Here is an 18,551-nt window from a genome sequence, read left to right on the forward strand (position 1 = left end):
GCCTATAATATATTCTCCTGCACTTAAAAAAAAGGAGAGGGTTCTCTTTGGGGGAGCGTGGCCCCTACACGTGTGAGGACCAATGAGAGGTGGCACAGAGGCATTTCGGGGTGGGATTTTCATATTTCACGGGGTGAGGTGGTCATTTTACCCTCATTGTGTTTGAGCGTGGGTGATGCAGTCTCTCACAAAGAACTTTTCTCAAATGAAAATGGAAATCTAAACGGGTCCAAACCATGGATTTAGTAATCGCGTATTGGATCTATCGGTCGATATTGATATGGATAGTGTACTAATTTTTTACTATTTTTTAATCCCTATTGGTTGTACCAGGTATCAGTCTCAGGTCAAAATCAATGCCAATCTCTATACCGATTACTAAATCTATGCTCTGAGGGTCGGATCCCTCTATTGCCGAGATGCTCCAACTTCTCTATTGCCACAGACATAGTAAGGCACACAATGACCGCCTTCCCCCTGCCCAAATTCCTTGTCCGAGTAAGAATAAGGGGATCATTTTCCGGCCGACAGCAGAGGATATCCATGCTCCGAAGTGTGAATGCATGGTTTTAGGTATTGGGTATTGGGTATCGGGTATTGGGTATCGGATTAGATACCATACCTATGTCATAGGGTTTTTTTGTTTTTATCAATTATACCTTAGTGAGTGGTCATAAAAAAAAACCCGTAGTGAGTGTGACTAGTAATAAGCTTCTTTTAAGACGTGGAGTGTTGGGGTTGAAACAGCGGGACAAAATATATAGTGCGTGCCACTATCATGACTCAGCGATGGCCAGTTGGCCACTCTATGGTGGATCCGCATCAGATCAGGATAGGGTAGTTCGGAACTCAAAATATAGTGGAGATACCAAATCGTACAGAAACCGGATCGAAACCGTGTAGGAACCAAACTTTAGAATCGAATAAGAATTGAAGCCGTACAGGGTCAGTATGAGTACCAAATTTTAGAACCGAGGCGGGACTTGATCCGGATCTGAATCACACCCGGTTCCGTGCCGATTAAGAGTCTCAACTCTCAACCAATCAACCACTCTTAATTTTTCCCGGGAAATTATTGCCAAAGAATCTGATCGTCGCAACGGGAAGCATCATTATTTATGCAACTGGATCTCATAGCGACCTGCTCATTTTCACTCTCACTCATCATCTCATACGATTACAACATAACTGAAGCAGAAATCGTCTCGAGAACCTTCTCAGCTCCTCTGCTTCTGCATTTCTCTGTCTCGCCTTGTCTCTCCCGGGATAGAAAATATACCTCTACAGAGAAGAAATTTGTTTCGATCTCGAACCAGAAAGAGATCCTTTTGTTTATCGTTCGTTGAAGTCCCTTCCTCATTGTCCCTTCATAGATCAGTTCTTCTAACCCTCTGATTTACGATGGAGATCCTGAACTTTTTTTTTTTTAATTTCTGGATTTTAGTTTTCGTGGAACTTATGAGATTGTCTGGGTTCTCAGGCTCGGAGTACGGTTGCCTGTGCTCGAGCAGATGGAGTCGCTCCGGACCAGCACTGACGCTCTTTAAGAATGGATGGAGAGTGTTGGTTGCAATCGGCGTTGGGAATGATCTCAGGACCCAATTTCTTGAAATCCATGGTAAAATTACTATTCTAATTTCACATTCTCTGCACCAGTTCAGACAAATTTGTTAGCCTCAATCCATCTGGATATGTTACTTTTAAGGACATCACAAAGATGAAGCTTATCGCAACTTTGATTTCAATCCAAGTAATATGAAAATACTTCTTGAGGGAAGAATCGAATTTGGAAATATCAAGCCTTTTTAATCCTTAATTGGAAAGTCTGAATGCCCAATTTTGGAGAACTTATCAGTTTTAGTATTCAATCCATTGTCTTAGGGGAGGTTATCCTTATTAATTAGGAAAAATCTTCCCAAATATAGCATTCCTGGCCATAGTAGAGTAGGGAATGTATTAAATAGCTCAACAATATATTTTTAATAGCTCAGGATTGGCTCTTGCTTTTTCGCAGCATTGTAGATGGTTACAACACATTATAGCTGAAAACCAAAGCCTTCTTGTTTGAGTTATGAAACCCTAGGAAGTTCTTTATTCTCTTATTGCCATCATATAGAGATGACTCTCCTGTTCTTGTAAATTTACAAATTTGTAAGAAGCCTCGTGGTATCTATTGTATTGGTGGTGGGAGATCTGGAATTTGGATAAGACAATTCAGAGGGGACGGGGGGTGGAAATGATTGCAGATAAAAGCAGGGTTGCACAAGATATTGCAATGAAGAGATGAAAATGGTGCAACAAACTCAAGAATCTGCCTGTTTCTTGAAAAATTCCGAGATCTTCCAAAACCTCAGGCAGGCAAAAGTGTGGGTGTTATAGACCAGTTATTTTCTTCTCCAAATGGTGTGATACCAGAAGTTCTCCTATGCTGGGTAAGACCCTTACCCCTCCCCACCCCCCACCTCTGTCTCTTTCTGGTGGCAACAACTACCAACCCCTCGGGGGCAAGATGCACAGTTATGTACACATTCATGATGTGCCAATTGATAACAGCAAACTTTCAATGCTTCATCATCATGAGAAACATAAACTATTTCTGTTTCATTGTGTCCTGGAAAACTAGGCATAGAAGCTTATTTAGTGCTTTGGTTCATTGGGTCTTCTTCTTTTTGTCAACCTATTGATGGTATCAACTGTGCAGGATGGTGGTAAAATCAGAAGATGAGAGGACACTGCTGCATTCCTTTGAGTTCAAGGAGGAAGCTGAAAGGTAATAAATATTTCTGTGTCCTATTTTCAGCAGTTCATGTTTTGAATTCAGTGAAATTTTAGAAATCCTCCCCTCATTTTTCTCTTATTCGGTGAGCTGAAGCTCTTCTTATTCCTTTCTTGTACTTTAATCAACTAATGGAACAGCCAAAAAGTCCCTGCTGTGGAAAGGAGGTTACTTTTGGAGTCTCTTGCCAATCTGTTGCCATCAGATTCAATTTGTTTTCATTCCAAGCTGGCAAAGACTGAAAAGAGTGGAACGGGTAAACTTTGTTGGGACCTAATTGCTTGTAAAAGTACCTTTCACCACCTTTGTGGTAGCCAGTAGAAATATTGATGACCTTGTATTAGCATGGTATGATGACCTTTTCAAGTTGGGATTTTCTTTTCCTTTCACAAATCATCAGTAGAAAAATTTGATCTAGCTGGCCAATTTATATACATACCTCTTCAAAAATCCTAGTTACCAGGGTTAGACCATAAGAATAGTTTAGCAATGGCATAGTGATAATAGTTGCATGCCATGCAGGGAAATGGGAAAGCCTTCATTTAAATTGGTCTCAACTAGGAAATATCCTTGCACAGTTAAACTGTTGCCATCAGATTCAAACAGATGGTAATTGGTTGATATCAAACACAGTTACAAAGTTTGACATCTTTATTGTTCTAGCTCGAGTTAACTGTTTAAATACATATTTGATGATTTCATTAATCTCGTTATGTTGAGATGGGATTTGCAGACTCGTAATGTTGGGTACTCTGCCTTTAGTGGGCTTGGATTCTACCACAATGGCCAGTCATTTGAACCTAATGAAAACTATGTCTATGGAAGGGGCTTGTGTGCATGTTTCATTCCAGTTTCACCCACAAAAGTTTTGGGTACGTCTGCTTCAAGAGCCCAACTCCATATCTTAACTACTAAATCTTATCTAGAAGTTGTCAATTTGGTCAGATGATGTAATCAGCCAATCTATTTGACTACTTCTGGGATTATTGCTGTTTTCCTTCAATCCACAAGGATGTAGGAAATAGGGAGATTGGTGTCATCCAGGTTTTTTCAGCCTACAGGACCTCTCCTTGGTGAGAGACACTAGTTGAATATCCCTCAAGTGAATGACATAGCCACTTTTTTTTTTTTTGTAATACCCCTTTTCAAAAACTGAACATGGTCCAATTGAAAATGGCATATGCACCTAAAACTTAGGCTTTTCTGTTATTTGTAATATTTCTAATGCTCTGTCAGAGGCTAGGATCATTTGATTAAGTTGGTTTTGGAGCCATCAAATAAGCCTTTTTGATTAGATACTCTGTCTGCTCTCCACCCCCCACCCCCACCAAAAAAAATTCATTTCTTAAAACCCTAACATGACCCTGTGTCTTTTATTATATTAACATTTTGGTGATGACTGATGACCTGTGCAGTATATGATGTAGCAAACTAAAAGTGTAACAATTTTTTCCATACAAGAACAACCTTAGGAACAAGTACCATTTTCACCCTGTTTTTCTGTACTCAAATAAACAAAATACTAATTAGAACCTTATGTTGTTATATGGAACATGTTTGTTTTGTAGAATTGTTCATCTGATAAACTAAATCATATCCTATACCAGGTCCAGGATCAGTGACCCATCTATTTTGAAGAGCTTCAGAAGGAAGCTCGGGAGATAGATGATCAATGGCTGGCCTTCAGAGTAGTTAAATATCATTGCCATGAGCACCGAGGACACCTTGCATAGGACGCCTCTCATGGAGCGGTAGTTGTGGCCAATTGTGAGCCCTTAAACAGCAGCTGGTGGAGTTGTGTTGACAGGTGATGCATGGCAGTGCATGACTCCCGATCTTGGGCAAGGGTCTTGTTGAACCCTGGTGTTTGCCTTGGTTCTATCAACAAATATTGCAGGTGCACTTAAGTCTGGTTCTGCATCCGTGGATGATGCTTTTAGATATACAGCACAGAGAGATGGGCACACTTCTTGTACAGTGGGAGAATCTGTTAGTTTTGTGATATTCAGAATAGCATTGTTGTGCCTAAGCAAGTTAGGTTGTTTCCATCGTTGGAGCATACATATTTCAAACTTTGAGCCTTTGAACTAGGCAGATTAGAGCCAGATTCAGTTTGATGGATTATGTTGCTGGGGAAGATTTATGACAGATTACACAGTTCAAATGCCACTCGACAAAAGCGCATTCATATTTTTCCCTTTATCAGAGTAAGAGGCTAAGATCAAAATTGTTGATTGCAATTTCATGTTACAAATACATAAATATTTTCAGTTGCAAAAGAACAGGAACTACCAAGAGCTTGTTTGCTCTTTTGTACACCTTAATGGGGTAAGTTGAAAAACAATTCTGTTTCATCAGATGATCTCATATGTGTGAATCACTCAAGAAATTGTACTCTGTATGAAGTTAGAAATAGAACAATTTTCATAGAGAATGAACTTGGATTACATTGCTCAAGCTCAATCTGAAAGCTTGTCATCCTTCAATAGGAAAACAAAGAACAGAGAGTTGAGGTTTGTTTTGAAGACCCATTACTCAGATTCTCTCCCTGCAAACATTCCAGTCTTGGGATCTGACATTCGAGCCGGATCCAAGTCTTCCACCTCCAAGGTATTTGGCAAGCCAGTCTGACCATTGCCGTTGTCGATGTTACCGTCTATTGTCAACCCCTTGATTCTGGCAAGAATTGAATCATCTTTATGCACCATGTCAACTGCTGTGTATCAAAGCAATAGCCATGAAGTTTAAAAAGCAGATAGTATAATATTTCCATTTTATTTTATTGTCTCTAGAGTTATCATAGATTGTCTTTAAGATTAGAGAACAAGAACAATAGAGAGCAAAGAGAAATGAGAACTTAAAAATGATCATCCAATGGTTTATATCCAAGAACGAACAGAGGTAAATCAAGAAACCAACGACAATATCAGTTTGTCATTTCTCAAGTTTAGGAATGCAAATGATTTAATGAACACACCTCCTTCACAAATCCAACGATTTCAAAGGTACCTCGCTGTGACGCTTCCCTAATTGATAATTTGAATCATGAAAAGTTCCGAAAAGAAATGAAAGTGAGCTAATCTTCCTGACAGAAGCCCAAGTAATCCAGAAACCAAAGAAGTAAAAACTTTCATCCATTCAATCTCAGTTCCCAAAACTATTGCCGGAGCAATTCAAAAATCAGAAATCGAATTTATAGAAACAGAGATTTCATTTCACATCAAGTTCGTCCATTTCTTTCAGTGTTTAGAAGAAGAAGAAGAAAAAAATGGGTTCATAAAGATCTTGAAGGCAATACCTGGGTTGGAGAAAAACCAGAGAATAATGGCACATAGGACCAGCACAACAGGTATGACATGGATGGCGTTCTCCGCAAATTTAATACGCGATTTCTCCTTCTTCGCCGCCTCGGACAGGGGATCATAGGTAGGCAACTCACTGTTCTCTGAAGTTCTCCCGCCCTGAGAACCCTTCGATGATGACAAAGGTGACGAGAGGTGAGCGAAGAATTCCTCAGCAGCTCTAGATGTGCTCGACGATCTATGCATCTTTTCTTAACAAAGAACTAAGAAGAAAGAAGAAGAAGAAGAAGAGGAAGAACGAAGAAGACAAAGAGGTTTTGAGGCCTTGAATCGAATCGAGAGATGCTTGCCGAATCCACTGAAAACTAAATGGTCAGGAGGAAAGAAAGAACGGGTTGGGGTAGCAGAGAGAGCGAAAAAATGGTGGTGAAGTTCAGGTGGACTGCCGAACACGTCTTATTTTGACTTTTATGATATTTTGTGCCAAACAAATTTCGATCTCCTCTCACTTGCAACCACGTATTGGCTTTTTTAAGCGTTAATTGGTGAAATATCCTTCTACTTTAATGCACATAGTACTACGGGCGTTTTGGGATCTTAACAATTGAAAGGTGGGGCCCACAAGTAGTTGTAAATCTTGAGAATTTTGTTGTCTGGTTGATCCTAAAATCCTAAGATTTTATCACATCATTAGTTTTTTTCTCCACCTATGGTGAAGTAAGAATCTCTTTCTCCTTCCCATTTGATTCTTTGACTAGATTGGTAAAGGGTATTTTGGACCATGAATAATAGACGTGCGAGTTAATGATAAACCTAGAGTCCAATCAAAGCAACATATCGCATCAACATTGAATAATTGGATGAGGGAAAACTTAATCCATTAATTAGGGTGATATTTTGCAACTAATTCATTAATTTTTCCACTTGGCATGCAAATGGTAGTAAGGGACAAAAATTTTTGGATAAGCAAACCCCATTGGCTCACATGTTAAATTTCAACTCTAACAAAGTCCTCCAAATTCCAAAACAAGATTGAAATTTCAAGACACGGGGAGAGTGCATATCAGTGGTCGGAGTATCGTAGGAATGTATGGACATACGTATAGACTCATGTGAGTACAAGAGATAATATTTGATTAAATTAGGCTCTAAAATTTTACAAGTGACTTAATTCAAATTATGTATTATTTCTCTAACTATCAAAATTGCAATATCAATTAACTTATCAAGGCCAAGTTGCTCAATTGAGCTTTTCCTTCCTTGAAAATTGAAATGGTGACTTTGATGATAAATGATTTGGATAATTGAATCAAAATAATGATTATGGATCCTTCTAAGTGGCACCAAGCTATAGATAAGCTACTCATGATTGCACATATCTTCAAACAAATTACCTCTTGTATGTAATATACAATAATTTGAGGATTGAATTGGTTTCAGCTGATCTTAATTGAGTTATTTCTTATATATTTAATGATCGGGATCGACTATCTAAATGACACCTATATGGCTATATATGTGTATTTAGTACTTGACACTTTTTGATTATCCATTATATTATTTTTAAAATTCTTTTAAGTCATGTATAAGAAAAAAATTTAAATAATTTAAAAGTGACTTATCATTATGTTATTATCAATAGCTATTATTGTCTTGCACATATTTTTAATATATACGTGAAATTACAAGATTTATCCTTATTAAAAATATATATTATACTAAAAAAAAGTAAAAAAAATAAGGTCATAAATGATTTGACACCTTAAGGGATGTTAATAAGAAAATCCCTTAATAAATTTTGCAAATAAAAATTTACGTGTATCGTTAGATGATGCATGTGCCTTAAGAAATAGAGTATAATCCATCAATAAATGCATACATATCGCTAGACCATTTTGTGATCCGTCAATTTGATTTAGTGTGTAAATTGGTGGTAATAGAAGCATGGGATAAACTTCTTTGAGCTGCCAGGACAGGGTATGCTAGCACCTTTGTGTTTATCTCCCTTCTCCTCACGTGAAATGACCTTGTTGTCCTCCAACGTACAATATTGTTTTGACGCACCTCTTTGGTCCACTCCTTTAAGGGTGTCAAAACCTAGCCAGAACCATTATGACCGATTGAAACCGATCGAAAAAACCCAAACCGAACCGAACCGAACCGGTCTTTATTGTATTGGTTTTGGACTGGGGTATGACGGGACCGGCTGAAAATCGGATTGCACCGGATCGACCGATAACAAACCGAAAACCGAACTGAATGAAACCGATAAGAAAATCATTGAGTATAAGGTTATGAATCGGTTAATTGATTATCCATTGATTTCAATATTAGTAAGCAAATTTATGGTTGTAAGGGGAACTTGTTACAAATCAATGAGTATGAGGTTATGAAACAAAGGAAATTGATTTGTAACCCTGCTTCTTCCATTGATCTTCTTGTTTACTATACAAAATTAGTTGATTATCAAATAAATGATTTGATAGTAGAGTTCATTTTGTGATTTCAACATTAATTATCTTCTCAGTGATTATTCATTGATTTCAATTTTAATTATCTTTCTCTTACACTTAATGATACATATTTATATGATTTGTAACAATGATTTCACTACAAACTCTATTAATCCATTGATTTGAATATTAATTATATTTCATTTTCCCCCCATATAATTTATTCTTCTATGTTCAAATTACAACATGAACATATCAAATCAATTTTCTTATTTGTGGTTGTATACTTGTTTTGACTTAGGAAGGTGAATTGAAGTGTTTTTATCGAATTTTTCCTCACTACAAATTATGAATTTAAGATTTCATTGTGGCTCAAACCCAAAAACAAATTGATCTAAACCGGTATTAACCCGATATTGAAAAATCGAAATAAACCGAAATCGCACCGGATCGAAACCGAAACCAACCGAAAACCAAAGTTTCTTAATGGTTTGGTTTTGGTCCCACCATTCCAAGACCAAAACCGATTCAACCCGACCAAAACTAAGCCGAACCGACCGTTTGACACCCCTACACTCCTCTAGGCCACTTGCTCAGAGAAACCTCTCCCTAAATATTTATAAGGGGTATTGCTTATCAAAAAATAGTCTTTCGTTAGAGATGTAAGCTTTGAGATATAAAAATTACAAAAGCACACGTAGAAATGTCGTATCTGAATGTGTTCTCAAAAGTATTGCCTTAAAAAATTTAAAAGAAAAGTTTATGTCAACTATGGAGGGTAGATAATATTTATAAAAAAAAAAAAAAAAAAACTATGGAGGGTAGACTAGAACCTTCTATTTATCTCTCTCCTAGTCATATGAAATGACTTCATTGCCCTCCAATTTACGAAATCTTTTTGTTGCTCCTCATTGGTGCTTCCCTATGCCACTTGCTAGATAACCCTCTCCCGAATTCTAATTTCTTCAAGGCCAGATATTGTTCAAACTCATGCTTTCAAGAGTAGCAAAATCTAAAGATGTATGAGGTGGGGAAGACCTTTATCCGCTCCAGTACAGCAGCCGTTGTTGTACGCATCGTACGGTGAAGCAGTGGCCATGTCTGCACAGTGGGGTCCGCTATGCACACATGGCCGTTGTTGCACCGCACGATGCATACAACAACGCTGCCTGTACAACAGCAGATAAAAATTCGGGGAAGTTCTTTTGCCTGCTCAAGGAATCTTTGCTTTATATCCAAAGAAGATGGTTACTAGGGATGCAAATGGTTGTTTTAGATCTCAAAATAAAGTGGATTGATATTGGCCAAGTCTCAATCCCTTCCTATTTTCTTTGTGATCATTTTGTGTAATGAAGCAGTCCTACAAGGGTGTCAATTAAGAACCCAAACCGAAGCCGAAAACCAAAATTGAAATCGAAACCAGTAAAAACGAATCAAATCAAACCTAAACAAATTGATTCAATTTAGAATATAGTTTAAAAAAAATGCAATCTTTTCTTGTTTCAGTTTGGTCTCAGTTTCATGGCTAAAACCATCGGTTTGAATAAAACCAAATCAATAAGGAACTGAATAAATTCTATTCCATTTTTAATTTTTGGAAAAAGTTTGGTGGATTATGATCCTAACAAATAATTTTATTTTTATTTTTTTGTGGATGAAGATGTAAAAAGTTTGCCAAAACACCTAAAATAGTGCTCAAACCAAATACAAATTAACCAATCAAAATCGAATAATAAACAAACCATGTCAGTCAGTTCGGTTTTGATTTGAAAAGGAGGCTCCTATTAGATTTCGGTTGCCACATATTGAATCTTGAACCGAACTAAAACTGAATGGATTGACACGCTTACCCCCTACTAGGGGTGCCAGTTTGACCATGTCAGCTTGAACCCGCCCTGGCCCGTCTTGAGCCCAAACAACGCCTAGACTGAGATACCTGGCCTTAAGGGCGGATCAGGGCTGGAAATTTCTAATCCTGAGTTAGGGTCAGGTCGGGCCAGGATTGAGGCCTCGGGTTGAGCCTAGCCCAGGCAAGTCCAACCCTTTTTAAAGTTATACTATAAAATATATATATTGATATATATATATATATATTATAAACTTTAAATGTCACTCATATTTTGTTATATAATATATTATATATTGAACATGATAAGTGATAATTTATTTTATTATAGTGTTATTTTTATGTAAAATTGATAATTTTCTCTTTGACGCAGCTCAACTCAGTCCAGTCCATACACCTCTCCCTTCCCCCACTCCATGATCAGGGCCAATCAGGGTCAGCCTGGTCCGATCTTGAGGGTGGGTTAGGATTGAATTTTCCAGGTCCTGAGTCAGGGTCAGGCCGGGCCTGGGCCCAGCTAAGGGGACTCAAGGTTGGACTGGACTTTTAAAAAGCTTGACCCAACCCGACCTTATTGCAGCCCTACTCCCTACTGTGGAGGCTTTAGCTTTTGTTTGCTTTGCTATTTGATAATTTAAATGAAAATTTTCTCGCCAGAAAAAAAAAAAAAAAAAAAGGAGAGAGAAGATGTGGAATAGTAAGCTTGCCTCAAGTCCATTATCAGGCCCATTTAGAGATAAACATCAGTAGGAAAGAAAAGGGAAACAAAAGGATACGCATGTCTTTCTGTAGGTAAATGAGATAAGCATCCATTCAAAACAAATGGATTGTCCAGTCTGGTGGTGCATTGAAAAGCAAGAAAAAGCATATTACGTGGACCAAACTCTAACTTAATTTCCTTACTTTCCTCAACTATTTATTAGGTTGCTTCAAACCTTATTAACTTTGATGCCAAACTTCAAAAAGAAGACCAAATTCAATATCTTTGTTATCTGGATAGACCCATCAATGCAAGTCTGATTATCTCATTACTTCCCAATTGCCCTTTTAAGATTGGGTAAATTACAGATCACCCCCTAATTTTCAATCAAAACTCCGATCACCCCTTGGTTAAAACCCCAAAATGCCAAATTAGTCTCTAACGTTAGTTTTATGCTGTTAAGTGATGATGTCACCCAGTTAAATAAATTCAAATCCCTAAACTACCCTTGATCATGTGTAGAGTTACTTTTTTACCCTTGATCTAAAAACCCCAAAATCCATGAACCCTCTTCCTCACATAACCTGCAACCCACCGCTACCGGATCTGCAACCCTAAAACCAAATCTAATGGGTTTTGGGTTATGGGAATAAAAGAGATGAAGGTGGTTCGGTGAGCTCTGTTTGGGTTTTCGGTTAGTGGAAATGGAGAATGGGAGTAGGGAAGGGTATAGATTAAGGGGAAAAGGTGGATCTGGTGAATGGGATTCTCGGATGGGTTTTAACCATTGGAAGAGAGGTGGGAGATGGATGGGATTCTCGACTGGGTAATGGTTCAAGGTGTTAGGGGAGTTAAAGAAAATAAAGGTGAATGGATTGCTTGAGGTCGGTGATCAATGGAGGTTGGAATAAAAAAGGGTTTAGATGGATTTCACCAGAGAAGATTTGTATCTATTGGTGAGAAATCCAACACCCACACACAGGGGCACAGCGCACGTGGTGGAAATAGCGTGGGCGTGTCAGGGCCTTTGATGCAAGCCCAAACGGAACTGCAAACGGCTTGTCTTAGCTTCCGACCGAGACAAAACAGGCCTGTTCTACCTTCAAATCGAGACAAAGCGATCTATCCTAACTGGTGAAACGGCCTGTTCTAAGATGTCAGAAACAGCCCGTTTTGACTTCGAATCAGGACGAGAAGGGGATCCTTCCATGCCTGAGTAGCTCTAAGGTCTTTTGGGTGAAAGCAAATCACGATGGACAAAGCAAGGAAGAAGATTGAAGATCAAATTGCTTACTTGCAGTCTGTATCCGTTGGAGTCATTACAACTTACGAAATCTGACATTGATGAGACATACAACTTGACATTTACAATACAACTACTTTAACGGCCTGTTCTAAGACGAAACGGCCCGTATATAGTAGAACTACTCTACGACCAAATCGCATAATCTCAAATAAACGGATTTGATGAAGCTTCATAACTCTGCCATAGATTGATGGAGCTTGCAACTTGATGTTAATGGTGGTTGTTTTCTGAAACACGGGCCAAAAGACAAGACTGTTGGAGTTGTTCTCCAAGCATCTCCCAAAAACGATCTTGATGAAGGTTCCACAACCTTGCCAGCCTCGGACTAATGAAGTTCGCAACTCGATGATGATGGTTGTCTTCTGAAACACGGGCCAAAAGATATGGTTGCTAGAGTTATTCTCCAAGCAAGACCTACATGAATGCCCCTTGAAACACAAGCCAATGAGGCATTGGTGGCTGGAACCCAACTCCAGCAAAAATTACAGAAGGGATGAAAGATTACATCCTGAGAGATAAAAACTGGAAATGTTAAAATAAAGATAAAGTGCAGATGGGTTTTGTTGATCCGTTGAGTGCTCCCTTCTTCAATGAAGACTTTTCCCTTTTATAGATGGATCCCATAAATGCTCCTACTTGGTAATTATCATAACTACTGCACCCATGTACCTACAATCCCTTGTTTCAATGCCACATGTCATTGATATTTGCCCATGACCCCTTTGTGAAGTAATTCCCACTATTGCATCTCCTACTTTTCAGATTGCTTCCTAGTGTGGTGGGCCCCTTTCATTCCAAAGTAATAACCTTCTGTGCCATGTGACCATGTGGGGTTTGTAACCTCCCACCATCTATAGTCATGGCGGATCCCACCTTTCCACTTGGTTATTCAAATTTAAAAGGGTAACTCCTTGATGGCAGCGTGCAATGCACGACCTTATGGCACGTATAAACAAATCCCAATTTGTGAAATTGGGGTACAAAAAGTATCCTAAATCCTAGTTTACTGTTCATATCAAGCCAAATCCAGGAAGGTTGTGTCTGAGTTCTGATTGATAACTTAATTTCTGTGGGAGTTTTGATTGTTAAATTCAAGATAGTTGGTGGTCCTTTTATCTCTCAATCAATCTCTAATAACAGGAAGCGTCTGATCAGTTTAATTCCAGATTGAGGGCTTAATTGTATACTCTGTTTTCTTTTCTTTTTTTTGTTTTTTTTTTTCTCAGCATAGTAAACCTTCAATTATACCCAGCCCTCTGATCTGTTTGCTGTGAAACTTTTGGAGCATAAAGCCCCACCTAGGGCCTCCATTCAACCTGCTTTTGGAGGCATTCTGATTGCTGGTTAGTGTGCTACTTAAATGACTGATCAGATGCAGTCCGTGCCTATATGATTTGTTTATATGTGAAAATAGACGTAGAGAGAGCAGACGCTAAGGAATTTGACACTAACGAAATGAGTTGAAATGGAGGAGAGAGGAGGAGGTCAAGGGGATAAAATAAAGGGTAAATTATCAAGTGCAATAAGAGGTCAAGGGGAGAGGGGGAAGATGCATAGGTCGGTGCCAGTGCCAGTGCAAGTGCCGGAGGAGAGAGAGGTGGAATGGTCCGAGTGGAGGATGTAGGACCGGGGTTATATAAAACAATAGGTTAAGGTTAAATGTGTCATTTCACTTTTAGTTTGATTTAAGTTAACACTATTACTGTAGAGGGGGACGGATGAATTTTTTCAAAAATCAGGGGGTGATCTGTAATTTACCCTTTAAGATTTGATTTGGAAGAATCATAAAGAAACTGAAATGTGTCGGTACATACAAGATCAAACAACCTTTTATTGGCACTTGGGATCTTAAGTTTTGCAAAGATTCATGTCACATGACTAGAACTCCCAAACTGGTTAAAAAAAAAAAAATAGAAACCACCTATTCCTACATTGTACCAAGCTAATTTTGTTTGTAATTCCTCTGTTAATTTTTTTGTCCACACTAATCAGTTTATCCTCAAGATTTTTCGTTGGATTTTGAGGGAAGATAAAGCTAGTTTACCAATTTTTAGAATGTAAATTTTGTTAGTATCATTTTAGCGAGGTTACTTAATTTTAATTTTGAGTGAGTGAGTGATCTGTTTCCTCTGAGTAGGGGTAAGGCGAGTTATGTCCCCCCTTCCTTTGTCATTCATTTATTTTATTGTATTTTAATAAAGTTTAGGGACTTCCTGTCCCAAATAATATTTGAGGTAAAAAAAAATTATTTAATGCATGGGTCAAAAAGGGTTTTCAAAAAGATAAAGTTATTTAATGTAATATAAAATACATTATTTATGTGAATGATTGGATTTATCCTCATTGGAAGGAAAAAAAAAAGTGTTTTAAACTAGACGAAGCAAAGAGTGAGGTTATGAAATTTTTTTTGTCACAACCTTAGTTACAACAAGATTTTTCCATTATAATTTCATTTGTTTTACTTTTTAGCATATAAGGCTTAATTTTGGTATAGTAGTTCTAAAAAGCAAGAAGAAGCTGTAAAGTTAACCCATGATGCTTTTAACCCAAAGTTCTATGAAATTTAATCTAGTAATTTGAAGGTGGAAATATGAACTCAAGAGTACTAAGTCTATGCTCCATTTTTTTTTTAATAAGTAAAAATGTAGAAAATTATATATCAGAATAGTGAGAGATCATGCTATCAAAAAAATATATAAATATTGAGAGATCAAACCTAACATTTTCCTTTATGGTAGAAAAATTTTCAATCTATCAAATGCGTAAAATTTTCATAGACCTGTAATAGAAATTGTTAGAAAAATTGACGGGTTGAGTCATGTCCCTTAACACTGTCTTTAAGACCATAGACATCAGACGAAATTTTGCTACTATACTCATAGTGATGAGGCATAAAACACCCCACCAATCAGAGGTTGCCACGTGGCTGACCTGACCTCAGTCCGAGAACCGAATTGAGCCGAGCAAAAAACCGGGCCGACCCGACCTCCGATAAGTCACCAACAGAGCCGGACTCGCACAAGTTAGCCGGTGGCTGAGGCCGAGCTCTGAGCAGAGTTCACACAGGTCAGCCGTAAACTCCTGGCCGAACTGACTGCCGAGACCAACCTCTCCGGCCGACCTCCCAGGCCGAGGTGACTGCCAAGGCCGACCGACTAGGCCGACCTCCTAGGTCGAGCCCTCCTACACGGAAGCTACCATAGCACCCCACCGGGGATTGCGGGGCCACGTCAGCGCATCTCGAGAATCATGGGATAAGAATCGAGTCACGATCCCAGCGCGATACGAAGTCACACTCTACATGGACTCTTACCTTAATAAGAGCCCGGCCCCGAAAATAGCTCTCCACTCCACTCTACACGAGAAAGCCTTCCGAAAGAAGGACTCCTACCATACTAGGACTCTCCCAACCGCCTCATCTCATCCTCACTCTATAAATACCCAGGTATGGAGTATCATTCCTCATCTCGCTTTTTGTTAGCTGTTACGCTGTTGCACTGGTGATCTAACTTGAGCATCGGAGAGTCCTAGGCCGGAGCCACACCGGCCCTCTTGTGCTCATCTCTTGGTCCTTGCAGGCTCCTCCATGGGCGAACCAAGCGTCGGAGATTTCCACACGCAACAGATTTGGCGCCGTCTATGGGAACGACATCAGCAGGTCGTCGTCGTTTCTACCAACTTCAAGAGCAACAATAATGGTGCACACGAGATCAAGGCAGCATGGCTCGACTTCCCGTACGGATGAGCCACAGGTCGTTGGGCAGACGAGACGATCACTGCCCCCCGAAGCCTTGCGGCAGGGGATAAACAGAAGACCCCCTCGGGCAGGGGGTGCGCAGCCCATCACGGGCACCACGATCAGTCCCATTCCCCCACTAGAGGGTGGGAATGGGGGAGGTGTGCTAGCCACAGCCGCGGTTGACCGGGTACAGGCCAAGCCAAACTTGGGCGGGTTGGGCCTACCGGCGCCGCAGCCCTTATCGGAGAGTTTGGACCCCGAAGCCCCAGTAAATAATTGACAAGTTATGGACTTGCAGTTACAGATGCTCCACACCAACGAGATGCTGCGTACCTTCATGAACCAGATGGCCCGAGGCAGGCTGATGGGCCAACCACTGGTCGTGCCCCCTCCAGCCCCGGTCCACGCAGAGAGAAACTTACAGCAAAATGGTGGCCGGCGTAGGGCCGAGCCTAGCCGAGCCGCGTCCTCACACCCGTCTCGTCAGAAGACTCCTCCTCGGCGCCTTAGTAGAGGCGCTCGACGGGATGAGCAAGAGCATCGCCGAAGCCCGGGAACAGGGCAGGAAATCGAACCAGCAGGCTCGGTAGCGAGGAGGTCGGTATTTTTTGGACGACTCGGAGAGGACGGACAGCCGAGGAGAGTCTGAGAACAAGGGAACGAGCCAAATGAAAGACGCGCTGCGAGACAAGGAGAAGGATCTCGTCATACCCCCCAACGTCAAAGCTCGCCTCCCCGAGAAGAAACAACAGGGGAGCCCCCGTGGGTCCAACTTCCAGGTGGAAAGAAGAACAAGGAAGGATGGTGCAGACCGAGCTGACCAGAACGGCCGACCATAATGGGATGACTGAGCCTACCGACCTCGGGCTGAGGAACCAAATGGTCGACCTAGGCCCCCGAGCGAGCAAAACAATTTGTACCAGGTGGATGAGCCGATTGGACGAGCACTTGAAACCGAGCTGGAGAGGCGGCTACGAGACTTGGCAGAGCAAGTGGAGGGGTTGAAGAAACAAGCGACCCCGGACGCCTATTCGTTGGTCGGGCGTCACCCGTATCCTCCTGAGATCATGACCGCGTCGCTACCGATAGGGTTCAAACCTCCCCCGTTCGACCGATATGATCGGACGACCGACCCGACGGATCACATCAACTACTTTAATGCGATGATGACCATGTACGGGGGAACCGAGATCGTTTCTTGTTGAGCCTTCCCTGCATCCCTCAAGGGCGCGGCAACCTCATGGTTCTCCTGGTTGCCGCCGAACTCCATAACAAGCTTCGCTCAACTCTGTCGAGCCTTCGTCACGCGCTTCCAGTGTAGTATGAAACACAATAAGACAACGTTCAACCTCCTCAGTGTGAAGCAAAGGCCCGATGAGTCGATCCGAGCTTTCGTCTCCCGCTTCAATAAGGAATCCTTAGACATCAAGGATTTGGATGAGGCCACGGCCCATACGGCTATGAGCAATGGGCTCGCCGACATTGACCTCATCAAGGACTTGGCCCGGAAGCTGACCAAAAACCTGGCCGAGCTCTTGGAGAGGTGTAATGAATTTGTAAATATGGCCGAGGTCCTCCAGGCCCGGAAGGGAAACGAAGGCCGAGCCGATAAGAAAAGGCCGACAATCGATGACCGCAAGGAAGATAAATGGCCCAGGATGGATCGCCGAGCTGAGAGATCGGATCGAGCTCGGAGCCCCGATTACACCCCACTGAATACCTCGCGCAAGGAGATTTTGATGCAAATACAAGACGGTGGGTACATCCGCCGGGCCCGACCTATGCAAGCGGGGTCATCTCGGAATCCTAACAAATATTGTCAATTCCACAACAACACCGGCCACGACACCGAGGATTGTTATTAGCTAAAAAGAGAAATTGATGAGCTGATAAAAGTGGGCCACTTGAAGTGATATGTCAAGGGAGGTCGTGAAGAGCGTGGGGGTCGGCGACCTCAAGAGCGCGATCAAAGAAGAACCGAGCCAAGACCCGAAAATAGGCAAATCGAGCGAGATGAAGATAAAGCCCGAGCTGAGAAGAAAGAGGACGGGTCCGGGCCGAGCCGTGACAAGGGAGCTCCCATATACACCATCCTCGGAGGGCCCGGATAAGAGACTACTTGAAAAGCCAAGGCAAACGCACGGTTTATCGGAGTCACCGAGATGCCCACCAAGAAGCTCAAGCCAGCGGCGACGATTGCCTTTACTGAAGCCGACCTCGAAGGTATAAGTTTGCCTCATGACGATGCTTTAGTGGTGCAGGTAGAAATTGCAAAGAGACCCGTCCATCGAGTATTGGTTGATACCGACGCATCCGTGGACCTTATGTCGCTAGACGTGTATCGGCAATTTGGCTTCGGCGATGAAGCACTCAAGCTGGAGGGCACCTCACTTCATGGGTTCTCGGGAGCTACCGCGACCATTAAGGGT

General features: G+C 41.1%; 1 protein-coding gene and 1 pseudogene across 2 annotated transcripts; one reads left to right on the forward strand and one right to left on the reverse strand.

The window, feature by feature from the left end:
* Positions 1-789: 789 nt before the first annotated feature.
* On the forward strand, positions 790-3,205 carry LOC122653163 (annotated as a pseudogene).
* Positions 3,206-5,179: 1,974 nt separating this feature from the next.
* Positions 5,180-6,458, reverse strand: LOC122659020. 2 transcript variants are annotated; one of them, XM_043854187.1, is made up of 2 exons: positions 6,075-6,458; positions 5,180-5,492 (listed from the first exon to the last, which is right to left on the reverse strand). In XM_043854187.1, the coding sequence occupies exons 1-2, from the start codon at positions 6,322-6,324 to the stop codon at positions 5,308-5,310; spliced, it is 435 nt and encodes a 144-aa protein (XP_043710122.1). In that variant the 5' UTR covers positions 6,325-6,458; the 3' UTR covers positions 5,180-5,307. The 2 variants fall into 2 exon arrangements, with proteins under 2 accessions (XP_043710122.1, XP_043710126.1); XM_043854191.1 differs by having other exon boundaries at positions 5,180-5,489; positions 6,075-6,455.
* Positions 6,459-18,551: the final 12,093 nt, after the last annotated feature.

This window comes from Telopea speciosissima, chromosome 1 (assembly GCF_018873765.1).
Source record: "Telopea speciosissima isolate NSW1024214 ecotype Mountain lineage chromosome 1, Tspe_v1, whole genome shotgun sequence".
In the NCBI taxonomy this organism is placed as follows: domain Eukaryota; kingdom Viridiplantae; phylum Streptophyta; class Magnoliopsida; order Proteales; family Proteaceae; genus Telopea; species Telopea speciosissima.